The 13,994-nt window shown below is 40.9% G+C and overlaps 1 protein-coding gene across 1 annotated transcript in view; it reads right to left on the reverse strand.

Moving 5' to 3' along the window:
- The window catches only part of LOC141434671 (uncharacterized), a 50,935-nt gene that overhangs the window by 20,571 nt on the left and 16,370 nt on the right, over nucleotides 1-13,994 (reverse strand). Inside the window, exon 3 of the mRNA XM_074097100.1 lies at nucleotides 2,051-2,239. Coding sequence (XP_073953201.1) covers nucleotides 2,051-2,239 — 189 coding nt within the window. The remainder of the gene's footprint in view (nucleotides 1-2,050; nucleotides 2,240-13,994) is intronic.

A 13,994-nucleotide genomic window follows, 5' to 3' on the forward strand; every position in this document is an offset into this window, starting at 1 on the left:
CACGACTATCCCATTCGGAAATCCAACGTGGTGCCATCTATCGCAACAATCATAAGTCACGGCTTCCACGGTTCCAATCGCGTAAGAAATTATGACGTATCTACTATGTATAGAGGGGGACGGGTGGACCATGCCCCAGGTTCTACTGGACTATTGGATGGCATAAAATTATCTGTAATATTATTGTTACGCATAATTACTTTTAGCCGAATTAGCGATGTGCATACTCATCATTACGCATAAAATAAAAACGCATAAATACAGAAAGCATCATCTTCATGAAGACTAACGTCAAATAGCATAAATACAAAAAGTCATAATAATTAATTTGCATCATTACAAAGTGCATAACTACAATCACCTATTTCTGCGTTGCTTGGGCGCTTCGCGCCTGTATATCATACTAACCTAACGTGATCTAACCTAACCTAATATTTTGTTGTTCATTTATAACAAATAATCAATAGCCCAAACAATAATATGCATAATGTGTATTAGTCTAATACAAATTAGTCCAACTGAAATTATTCTAATAGCTTAATATGCCAAAAAAGTAGTAGGCCAAAGTATTACTATGCGACAGTACTATTATGCCAATACAAATTATGCCAAATCAACTATGCGAAACAATAATAGTCTAAAAAAATATGCGATTGAAGGGGATCCCCATGCCCAAGATTTGGGGTCGTCTCAGCTTCGCCACTTCAGCAATGACACCAGTGACCAGAGGCCGTATAGTCTAACGCGCTGACATTCGCGATCGCATTCGCCCTCTCTTTCTGCCCTCGTCTTATACCGTGTGACTGAATGAAGTGGTGAAAACGATTGTGATTCCAAATGTGTTAGACAATAAAGGCTTGTTTACACTTTGTGAAGTAGCAAGTGCAGGTGAGAAGTGATTACTTAACATGTTTTACGATGATAAGTGTTAAGAAATCGTTTACACATTGCTTAGTTGTGCTTTGTGCAGGTGCATGTACAACAAAATGGAGGACGAACAGCGATTAGAATTACGAAATATTTTAAAAAGTAAAGTCGCGGTAATCGCTTTAGAAATCGAGAATGAGGTGTTAGTTAAAATCGAGAAACCTAAAAGGTTATGGCAAAGAAAATCCTCATTTTAATAACGTTCGCATCCGTCCGTACTATACACTTAACAACTACTTAACAGGCAAAAATAGACCTAGCGTCTATTCACTCTACTTCGCACTCGCTCTTGCCACTTAACAACGTGACCGAACGGTGTTTTTACTAATCACTATACACCTGCACTTCTCACCTGAAGTTGCTTCTTCACAAAGTGTAAACAAGCCTTAAGACCTCAGAAGCTTTATTGTAGTCGAACGCGATCGGAATCACTATCGTTTTCACTACGTCTTTCCGTTATACGGTGAAGGATGAGTGTAGAAAGAGACGGTGAATGCGATCCCGAGCGCCTGTGCGTTAGACAACGCCCTTGGGCCCCTTCTAATTTTTTTCCCCAGATATGCCATTGACTTGAAGCAAACTCAAGTGGCAGTGGGCTGTCGATATCAGACGAAGAACCGATAACCGCTGGGGTGAACGAGTTCTTGAGTCTTCGTAAGGTGGCTGGCAAGAACTGGATGAGAGTTGCCGAGGATCGTGCTCAGTGGCGTACAGTTGGAGGCTTATGTGCAGTGAAAATACAAACTGAAATATAGATGCACAGAAAAACCAGAAAAATAAGACCAGCACTGGGAATCGAACCCAGGTCCTCGGTATTCCGTACCGCGTGCTATACCGCTACACCACTGCTGGTCAACGGTACATACACGAATTTCCCCTATGCACATCATATCTAAGCTTGTTTGTTTCTTATTTAGCCACTTAAGCAGTGACGCTAGCGACATCTATACCGTAGCCCTCATCGAGAAACTTTCGGCACTCCATTGGAACTAACCACTCACCCGGACAAGAGATGTCGTTACTAAGCAATCAAATTAAGATTGGTTTTTTGGAATCTTTTTGTTCCAAAAAACCAATCTTATGTGTAGTGGTTTAAAAAAGGCTGATGATGCCATTGACTTACCTGGAACCGGTTTTCTTCGTTGACGGTCCCATAAGGGATGCCGAGGTACTCGTGGAAGCGTCCGTTGTGCGAGACGCGCCCGCGCAGCAGGCCGCCGCGCGTGCGCACGAGCGGCGTCGGCTGCTGCACCATCGACGCCAGGATCAGCGACACCAGCGCCACCCACTTCATGTCGCGCCGGGACACCAGCTGCGGAGCCAGGGAGCATAAAATCAAAACTCCAAAAAAAATATTTGACCGCCGAAAGTCTAAATTTTAATCAAATGAATAGCGATCTACCACTGTGCGTTTCGTTCGGCATTTCCTGCCACGTGCAGTGAAATAGTGGAATCAACTTCTGTCAGCAGTTTCCGGACAACTATGACATCCCGATGGCTTTCAAGAAAAGGGCCTTATACTTTCTTAAAGGCCGGCAACGAGCCAATGACTCCTTGAGTAGTTGGTACTCATCAGATGACCCTCTTGCTCGTTTGCCTCCCTCTCACAATTTTTTTTTTTATCACACTTGCTCGTAAACAGTGTCGTAACATGCAAGCTACCTTGGTTGCAGCCCCCCAAATAAAACCCTCGACCTTAATGTGCTTGTCATGAAACCGTGGTCGGTAAATGAGTCATTGCCCGTATTAATTTTGTTGTCATGAAGTTCAAGGTCGGTAAATGAGTGTGATACTGCATGGCGTGCTGCACCGTCTGCAGGAGCGCGGCGCGCGCATGGTCAGGTTGGGGTAGGGCGGCGCGGAGGCTGGCGCTGCCAAGAGCGCAGTCAGCGGTATCGGCAATTTTTGAAAAAATATTAGTTTTTCTTTTACAAATAAACAATTTTACTCGCAAATGTGATGAAAAACTTGTATGTTGCACGGGCGGTACTAGAATTACGAACATCGACTCATTAAAGCCCTCAGTCTTCGACTTCGGGCTTCTAATAGACTTCGTTCGTAATGCCTTGTTTACCGCCCTTAAGACACAATGTACTATTGTGAACAGGCAACAAAGGGCTTGTTAACCCCGACGATGCAAGAGGGGTTTTAAAGCTTGACGCCAATATTTGTTTGTGGTATGCAATAAATTATATTTGTATTGTATCATTTGTATCTATATGTCTTTTTGTTTGTCTGTGGCATCCTAGCTATCAAACGGACGGACCGATTACGATGCGGTATTTTTTCGTGAAAGCGAGTTTTCTTGAGGTCAATCCGTTTCCGCTTATTCCCCATTGTTAGTGGCAGGCAGGCAAATGACTTATTCTTATTTGATGACCGTACAGCTCAGTGGTTAGAGAATCTGACTACGAAGCATGAGGTCCCGGGTTCGAGCCCCAGTTGGGGATATTTGTATAAAAATACAATTAGGGCATATTAGGCAAAGCTCTGCGCAGGGGGCAACACTAGCGCAAACCCATGATAGATAACGTCAGTTCTCTTTATATTTTGTCGCCATGACAGGATCATGACCAAACTGTATTGTACCTATAGAAATCATGATATATTTATAAGTAACAAACAGGTCCAACTATAAAAGGTATATTATGTACAATAAAATTAAATAAACAAAACTATATTAAATCTAAAAATGGACCCTGCGGCATGGTACCAAAGATGCTGGCAGCATTTCCCCGCTGGATCGCAAGACTGATGCGTTGAGCGAGGAAACTGCAGCTCTTCGGTCTCCTGTGGTATCTCTGAGTCTCTTTGATAGATCTTTGAAGAGACTCAGAGCGCCAGGGCCCACGGACAAGGGTCTCGACGCCGAAAGGTACAAAATCAATTCGGCACCGAGACCACTGTATTTCCTGCTTTGGCAGTTTCCGCCATTTCTGCTGCTGCTGCTGCCCTTATTGATGTTCGGTGGAGATGAGACGGGGCCAGTGTGTCAACACAAGTTGCATCCCAGACTAGCACACGTCCATACTCCACGGAATCAGCGACATTCCGTCCGGTCTCTTGCCGTCATTTCTAGATATGCCTGTTGGCTCTAAAATAGCATGTAACAAAATAACATGATATTTTACATCGATAGTAACGATAGAGCTTATATTTCTAAAAAAATAATTGAAATAATACGCGATATTACGGCATTTAAAAACTGTTTTTCTCAAACATGCTCGGAAATGTATGCGTTAATATCACGAAATGGAGACATGAAGTTTCTCATTTATGGCTGCCTACCACCTCCCTACATAACTTCTTGGCCTAGGCCATGAAGTATGTATGAAAATCCATTATTGTCCGCTGCTCTAACTTTTTAAATTTGCTTACTAACATTTAAACTGACAAAAGAAAAATTACAAACAGCCAACCACCACTACTCTGTAAGCATTTGCGATGCGATGCGATGCGACGGACGGACGGACGGATGGATGGATGGACGGATGGATGGACGGACGGACGGACGGACTGATGGACGGACGGACGGATGGACGGACGGACGGACAGACGGATGGATGGATGGAAGGACGGATCGATGGACGGACGGAAGGATGGACGGACGGAAGGACGGACGGACTGATGGGCGGACGGACGGATGGATGGATGGACGGAAGGACAGACGGACGGATGGATGGATGGATGGTCGATGGAAGGTAGGATGGATGGACGGACGACGGACGGACTGATGGACGGACGGACGGATGGACGGAAGACGGACAGACGGACGGACAGACGGACGGATGGATGGATGGATGAAATATTTCCTCACATTGTTTGAGAAAAGCACTATACAAGCCTCGGCCAGAACAGGGATTGCTGGACTCGTTTTATCCGGCCTCGTCTACGACTCGCGTCTACCCCGAACTCGTCATCAATCCTTACTTCATGGCCTCTGCAGTAATGTACTATTACGGTTTTGTGCTAGTGGTGCACTCTGACGAGATAAAATTTAAGTAATATTCCCTATTACCTACTTAGTGTGTATGTATTTGCGTGTATTTGTTATCTATTCAAGTATGTATGTTTATCCGTTATTTAGTACCCATAACACATGCTTTGCTTAGTTTGGGACTAGGTTAATTGGTGTCAAGCGTCCCGTGATATTTATTTATACGGTTGGAGCCAAGTTGGAGCACAATCTATGTAGTACGTCATTGCGTGTTAAGTGAATACTAAAATAATCCATAAGATAGATTGTAAGGTGAAGAATATTTAGCAGAATCACCAACTGTGCCAACTGACCGGTTGTTAATGACCCACTTGGTCGCGACCGAATCACGTCCGTTGTTCAATGTCGTCGGTTATGTTATGATAACAATGTTGAATAATGAACTGGTTCGTAGTAAAAGTGCAACCTCTCGTGGCTTTAAAAGGACAAGTAAGGTAACTGTTAAGGACTAATACAGACAAGGTGTTAATTAATATACTGAAAACCTTAGACACCCTAGTAGCCTTTCTTATTTTAAATTACTTTTTTACATTTAATTCCAAATATCTTAGAAGTATTCGTATGTTTTGCTAAGTCAGTATAACTCTACTCTACATACATTTGTAATTTGTGCTTGTCGGCTGCACTTTGCCTGTTTTTGAAGAAAATGAAATTGACAGAAAAATGGCCAGTATTATAGTATTATCTATGTAACCTCGCTAAAACATATTTAAACGATTGACACTAATTTTTTTTTTCTGTAGAGGAACTTTTATGATTTTTTTTATTGAAAATTTATGAACAAGATTTATAAAAGGAAACATTAGGAATAGCGACGATTATGACTACAAATTGTTGTTCAGATAAATAATTGTATGGGAGCCACTACGGATGGTTTTATCTATATTTATTAAACAGTTCCTGGGCATTCACAAGTGTGTACAAACTGGTTGTTGTTTGAACTTTGGCTTTTTGCATCTCGCTGATTATAAACAAGTTTGTAGTTCCAGTTTTTCCTTTTACAATGCCGCAGCGCAGCAGACACATGGTTATTATTGTTGCTACAACTGTGAGACTTTGCCTAGTATAATGGTCTCAACATCAATAGGCACAATTACCGATGTACACAGGTGCACTTTTCTATAAAATACCTAAGTCTAAGAGACTGGCCAGGTCCGTAGTTTTAGTTTTGTTTAGTTATAAGTAGCAAAAGTAAAGTCACTTCAAAATTTGTCCCCAAAGGAGAGACAGGTTTAGTTATTTATTTAACTACATTACACTAAAAGCCTCCTAAAGATGAGCTGTTAGAGATGCGTGCTTTTTAATGCGATTTTTTTTTATTCGACTGGATGGCAAACGAGCAAGTGGGTCTCCTGATGGTAAGAGATCACCACCGCTCATAAACATCTACAACACCAGGGGGGCAACCTAGAGGCCTAAGATGGGTTACCTCACGTGCCAGTAATTTCACCGGCTGTCTTACTCTCCACGCCGTAACACAACAGTGCAAGCACTGCTGCTTCACGGCAGGATTAGCGAGCAAGATGGTGGTAGCAATCCGGGCGGACCTTGCACAAGGTCCTACCACCTGCAAATTTAATTAACAACGCTATCACTTGTCCAATATGTATACTAACATAGTTATAAGTATACCACTAATTATATATAGATCTTTGTTGTTTGAATAAATCAATGAATTATTATTTTATTATTACCCATTTTTTAATTAAGTACATACTTAGGTAGGTACACGCACATTTAGAACGAAACTGACACAATTCAAAATGTTCTCATTTTAAAACTTGATCATGGTTTGTTTTATACATAGTTTATTTTAGTAATGTGAATATTTCTTATTGTGTCGGTTTCAGCCTAAAGGATGATAGGGTATGTGTATGTGTGGGTATGTTAATAGTATGGGAGGAAATTGGCCGTACCAGACGGAAAAACAGACAGACAGACACACGAGTGATCCTACAAGGGTTTCGTTTCCTTTTGAGGTACAGAACCCTAAAAAACTGGCTAAGTGCGAGTCGGACTCGCGCACCGAGGGTTCCGTATAAATATTTTTATTATATGATGTAACTAAAAATTTACGGTATCGCAATTTTTCCTTTATCTGTGCTATAAGATAAGACATTGCTTCCTACCAAATTTCAAGATTCTGTTTTCACGGGAAGTACCCTGTAGGCTTTGATTCCCTTGCGAGTTTCGAAAATTTGCGGCATAATTGCATGATTGCTTTTACTTAGAAATTTGATTTTTTCAGGGCTTCAAGGGACCGCAGATTTGAGTATTCGATATCAATTTCAGCTTGATACGTCCACGCGTTCCTGAGAAAAGGGGTCTTGAGAGACGCACGGACGGACAACAAAGTGATCCTATAGGGTTCCGTTTTTTTCTTTCGAGGTACAGAACCCTAAAAAAAGAGGTTGATATTCAAAAGGGGCTGCAGTGGTGTGGCGCCGTAACAACTTGATTCCCACTGGGTTGGATAATGTTTTTACGTGACGTCAGTAAGGACAAGTAGGTATAGCAATGGTTAACTTCCGGGTTGGAGGGGGGGGGGGGTTCACTCTTCGCTACTTTGGGCCCGACTTAACCGGTTTTTGATTACCTACTTGCTACCATCGTCATAAGTAATTTATTCTAGAGCGATTGCAACCATGAGCTATAATTGTTCATTTATAAACATAGTAGTCATGGTCTCTATTACAAAGTAATGTAAATTCTTTGCGAGCAGAAGTTATGCACCGATGGTTCCGTAGGTACCGTATAATTAGGGTAGCTGTTGTCGGTAACTTATCCCGAAGAAATCGTTCATCCTATCCTTGGGAATTGTTAAAGTTTCCGAGAAAAAGCCAGCTTCATTCCTTAATGTTCAAACTAAGTATATTTTCGTCCAATTTCATCAATATCGGGACAGTGGTGGGGTTAATAGCCGTTAGCAAACAGACTGACAGAAACTGGCTGACAGAAAGACAAGTTACCGTCATATTTATTAAATTCGTATGGAAGTAAGAGTTTTTTGAAGATTATTTTTAATTAGATCTTATTAACGTCCATGTCAATTCTTCGCGTCCATTCTTCAAAGAGAATGAAATATTAAAACTGGCCAAGTGCAAGTCGGGCTACGCGCAGCATAGAGTTTTGTATAGTATACTAACATGCGACAAACGTTCAATATTAAGTGTTGGTCGAGTATAAAAGTACGTAATGGTTTTCCTGTTAATATAATATATCGTTTTTTTTCTTTTCCCGCAATAATTACGCGTTCAGTTACGTGGGTGCACACTCACCGGGGTTCAGCTGAAAACCAGCGCTGCAGCTCTGGTTACAGGGCTACGGCACATGCTGAGCTGAGTCCTTTTGGCATCACACTACAGCACAATGTCTCTTATTTTCCTCTCTTCTCCTATTTATGTTTTTACTGTGTTTTTGTTGTGATGTAGTGTGTTTTTGTTGTCAATAAATGTTGTGAGTTTGAGTTTGTTTGTTTGTGAGTTTAATCTTAATTTAACGAATTTTATTATTAAGCTTTTTGAGAGGGCGAGGGGCGGGGAGACACTTGACTCTAATAAAGAGAGTGCTTTAAATTGTAATATCTTTATACGAACGGATCTCTAAATCAAATAAATACCGCAGCAAACCGAAGTAGGTATATATAGGGGTGTTTCGGCCCTATCCCAGAATATCCTACAGTGTAAGACCTACACTATTGATTTAGATGACAAAAAAAGAACTTAACGTGTAGTGGAGGTAACCTAAAACTTTTTTTTTTTCAAAACTTTATTTAACCAATTTTTTCAGCATATTTGATATAAATATATCAACGTTTTGCACGTGTATTTAATAATACTCGTGCAAAATTACAACTTTACAGGACTAGGTCTTTAAGAGGAGCCATGTATTGAGTGACGGACGGAGGAACGGAGGGTTCCAGAACCCTAAAAACTGCCAACTTAATAACAATAATAGGTAATAAAAATCTGTCATACCTCTCAATAAATCCAAAAGTCCTTCTTTTTTCTGTTGCCAAACTTTTTTTTACACAATTATGAACACTTTGTACGAGTATAATAAATAAAAAAATATGGTACGAAAAGCGCGCGCGCAGCTCGATCGCAAGGCAAAGACACAATCATTGCGGGACGGGTTGTTTGACGCACTTCGGAATTAATCAAATTATACAGGGCGTTAGGGTCACGCACGTTCTTCTATTTCCTGCGTATTTTAATCATTTATACCCTAGACATTTGAAATCGATTTCGGATTCGGCGAGTTTCGGTTTAGTTTTCTCGGCAAAAAACTGCCGAATCCGCTAATTTCTCTTGGCTACCGTTTCCCGCGTCCATCCCAGCGTATATACGTCCAACTCCTGGGCACAGACCTCATAGTATGAGAGGGCTTCGGCCGTAGTTCCCACGCGGGCCTAGTTCGGATTGGAAACACCACATACATTACTACTTAATTACTTCATCATTATCATCATATCAGCCATAGGACATCCACTGTTGGACATAGGCCTCCCCCTCCAGTTGCCTCGGTTGGAAGCGGCTTGCATCCACCGTGAACCCGCGACTTTAACCAGATCATCCGTCCATCTCGTTGGTGGACGCCCTACGCTGCACTAGCCGATCTGCGGCCTCCACTCGAGAACCTTCCGCCCCAACGACCATCTATCTGACTTATTCTACATTAATTTAAATAGTTCCGAAGACTAGATAATAGTTATCACTTCATCGTTCCAAAATGTCAAAATATTTATGGCAAAAGGATCTGGTCCTACAACCTTCCTCAAATACTTACTAAATGATTTTCCCAGGGCCGCAGAGCTACAATTGATAAAATAACTACCAATCCTAAGGGGTTGTTTGACCATCCATTGATTAGCGTTAACCGACGGTTAAATGTGATGCCGTCTCCGTCTATTCGAACGAAACAAATAGAGACGGCATCACATTTAACCGTCAGCTAACACTAATCAATGGATGGTGAAACAGCCCCTAAGAATATAAAAAACATAATATTTAATTTATTTACTAAGGGCAACTCATAGCCTAGCAATTAGAATTTTTAAAAATAAAAATTAGCTAGGTAAATTATATAATTAATTGTATAAATTGTTATGAAGTAAACAGATATAATTTTTGTTTTAGTTAACACTTTCTGGAGTTACCAAACTATCAATTTACGGAATAATAGTTTTTACGATCACAAAGATATGTATTTGTAAAAGCAAAAATAAATGCAGATTCAAAAATTATATTTCCTGAATCGGTTTCGGCGGAGACAGAAGCCGAAACTGGTTTTGGTTTCGGTATAAGATTTATTTCGGCCTGACACTATTTTTACCTAACTACGGCAGCGCGCACATCAAGGTTTTTTTTCTACTATTGTATAATAATAATAATAATAATATGCAGGTGTCTAACTAAAGTCAAACCGGGCACGGCGTAATCAAGTGGGTACGAGTATCTTTATGAATCCAAATATTTTCATTGTAGTCTGACTGATCTTGTTTAGCTCTTCTCAGCTCAGTTTATTATGCTTAAAGTACTCAACAAGTCTCACAATAGACTCATCCCAGTTTTGGTTACAATTTGGTTGTTGGATAATGACGGAGGGTATGTAATGGAGGCAGTACTGCGGCGCGGCGCGGCTGGAGGCGGATCGCGTGCATCGCCGTACATACCGCGACTGCCGGCGGTTTTTTAAAAACTAAAGTCAAGCCTACAATACGGTATTCGACAACTTCTTAATTTGCCATCCTTTAATATTATTTTGAAAATATAGATATACAGATAGTGTTTAGCGAAGAGAAAATTTAAATCGGTTGAAAATTGGATTTAAAGTGATTTTTTGAAAAATCTGTATATCTGTCTCTTTCGCAAACGCTTTTCTCTAAGCAGCAAGTATGGCGGTGCAGGCGTGTGACGTCACATGCGAGTATGTCTTTCTCTGTCTAATCTTGAATATTAACTATCACTTAGCAGGTCCACTGTCACTAAAGTCCATACTTCCATACTAATATTATAAATACGGAAGTGTGTGTGTTTGTATGTTTGTTCGTCTTTCACGTCGAAACGGAGCGACGGATTGACGTGATTTTTCGCATTGAGATAATTTATGGGCCAGATAGTGATGTAGGCTACTTTTTATCCAGGAAAAATGCCCCGGGAAGCACGGGATAACCGAATTCCACGCGGTCGAAGCCGTGGGCAAAAGCTAGTATTAAAATAATTTTACTATGATTTGATTGATTTGAACTATAGCCCAAGCCCTCTTGTTCTGAGAGGAGGCCTGTGCCCAGCAGTGGGACATATATAGGCTGGGATGATGATGATGATGATTGATTTGATGTGAATAAAAAAACAATTGAAATCCCTTTTTGTACATTATTTTTTAAAGTAACTCATGTATTTTTAGTTGCAACTACTAATTGATAAAATAAATACTTTTTTTAACGAACACCTACAGTAGCATTATACTATGGGCCTGTTTCACCACCTGTCGACTAACTTTAAGTGTCAGATAAAAGTAATGCCGTCTTTGTTTATTCGGACAATACAAACAGAGACGGCATCACTTATATCCGTCACTTAAAGTTAGTCGAAAAGTGGTGAAACAGGCCCTAAGACTTGTTAGTTAGATAAATCATTCAGACTCAGTTGTGGCCAATATCGGGGCCAATAACCTGTTATCACTGTCAATGTATTTTTATCTTCATTTGGCCTTTAAACATTAAACATTTATTATATTATGTGTTGTTATTAGATAATACATACTGCGTATCGTTTAATATTTACCGGTTATATTTACGGATGTTTTTCTTGATAAATCAAAGATGTTACTAATAACCTAACCAACAAAAAGTTGGCAAACCCCCGACTTTGTCACTTCAAAGTTCAATATCTCAAAAACGGCTGAACCGATTTTGATGATAACCTGCTTTCAATTGAAAAAACCGCATTCAAATCGGTCCACCCGTTTAAGGGCTACGGTGCCACAGACAGACACACATAGCAGTCCAACTTATAACACCCCTCTTTTTGCGTGGGGGGTTAAAAAAGCAAGTCTTGTTGCCTAGAACTGTTATAACTAACTTAAAGTTCAACAGCACCTATTCGAAATCGTGACCAGCTCTTAAAATACAATCATATTAATACGAGTATGGTAAGAGATCATTATACATAGGTACCTCACATGTTAAAATCCGTCTATCCGTTTAGATTGCAAAAAAGACCAAAGAAATAATCATACACACATCTCATCTCATCTCATTCCAGCCTATATACTTCCCACTGCTGGGCACAGGGCTCTCAGAATGAGAGGGCTTGGGCCGTAGCTCTCACACGGGCCCAGTGCAGATTGGGAACTTCACACACACCATTGAATTGCTTCGCAGGTATGTGCAGGTTTCCTCACGATATTTCCCTTCACCGTAAAGCTCGTGGTAAATTTCAAATGTACCTAATGTACATACGGGTACATACGATCGAAAAACATTATCCCTCTTTCGGGCAGTCGGGTGAAAATTCTTTCACTAATGGTAGTTTCCTACGCATACAAAAGTACATCTATTGGCTTGAAGTGATATTTGAGCGAATATGTCGCTTTATTAGTCCCTTGCTACTTACATACCGTTACAGTTGTTAACGCTGGCCTTGCCAGTGACTGCAATATTCGTTCAAGGCTGAAGTAGCCATTATTTCTGGTAATAATCGAGCATATCAGAGGGTATATAAAATCACCAAACTTTACCAGCAGCACGAAAAAGAGGGGTGTTATAAGTTTGACCGCTATGTGCGTCTGTGTGTCTGTCTGTGGCACCGTAGCTCTTAAACGGGTAAACAGATTTGAATGCGGTTTATTTTTATTTGAAAGCAGGTTTTCTAGCAACGGTTATTAGACATGTTACATCAAAAGCGGTTTAGCCGTGTTTGAGATATTGAACTTTGAAATGACAAAGTCGGGGGTTTTCCAAGTTTTTGTTGGTTAGATTAACCTGCATTCAAATAAAAAACCGCATTCAAATCGGTTCACCCGTTTAACAGCTACGGTGCCACAGACAGACAGAGAGACACACATAGCGGTCAAACTTATACCACCCCTCTTTTGTGTCGGGGGTTAGCAAAATAGTGCGGATCCATCTTTTCCCTTAGGTGTTTGTAAAAGGCAACTAAGGGACCTGAGGCCTTACTGTCTAACACAATCACAATCTTTTTCACCGCTTCTTTCTGTCACACGGTATAAGACGAGGGTAGAAAGAGACAGTGAATGTGATCACGAACGTCAGCGCGTTGGACGATACGCCTCCTGAGGGGCTACTACGAAATCGAAAATCGAAGTTCGTGTCGTACCTCCCTCTAAATCTCGCATTAAATGATATAAGTGTGAGCGGGACGGCAAGATACAAAGTTCGAATTTTGCTCTTCGTAGTATAGGGTCTGATGTGAGAGTGGGCAGCAGCGCTGTCTATTACCAACTGGACGTAGTTATGCAAACAGGAACCAACACACACCTCCCCCCAAAATTGAGATAAGTATGAAACAAGTTACTAAAATACACTCTATCGAGTTGACAGAAGGTGCATTTTAGTAACTTGTTGCATATTTATCTAAACTTTGGGGGGTGTGATGGGTTTGGTTCCTGTTTGCATAACTACGTCCAACTACGAACTCCGGACTCCAGCGCACTGCGGTTTGAATGGGGGATCTTCATCGGACGACCACGTCCATTCTGTTGATGTCTTCTTCTAAGTCTCTCGTAGAAACTAGTTCTTTTTTTTGTGTACTCCGTAAAAGAGCGTTACTGAAAACCATAAATTGCAGAAGCGGACATAAATATGATAGGACACCTGATACGACACGACAATGTCTTTTTAAACCTGCTGAAAGAAAAGTAGAAGCAGGACGAGGCAGAGAAAGACCATGATTGATCTATTTTGACCAGGTGAAGGAGAAAGTGGGTGTCATCATCCCAGCCTATATCTGTCCTACTGCTGGGCACAGTCCTCTTCTCAGAATGAGAGGGCTTGGTTCGTGTCGTATTAGGTCAAATAGCTGGCTACACCGACAAGATCGTAGCT

The sequence above is a fragment of the Choristoneura fumiferana genome, chromosome 14, assembly GCF_025370935.1.
Source record: "Choristoneura fumiferana chromosome 14, NRCan_CFum_1, whole genome shotgun sequence".
NCBI lineage: Eukaryota > Metazoa > Arthropoda > Insecta > Lepidoptera > Tortricidae > Choristoneura > Choristoneura fumiferana.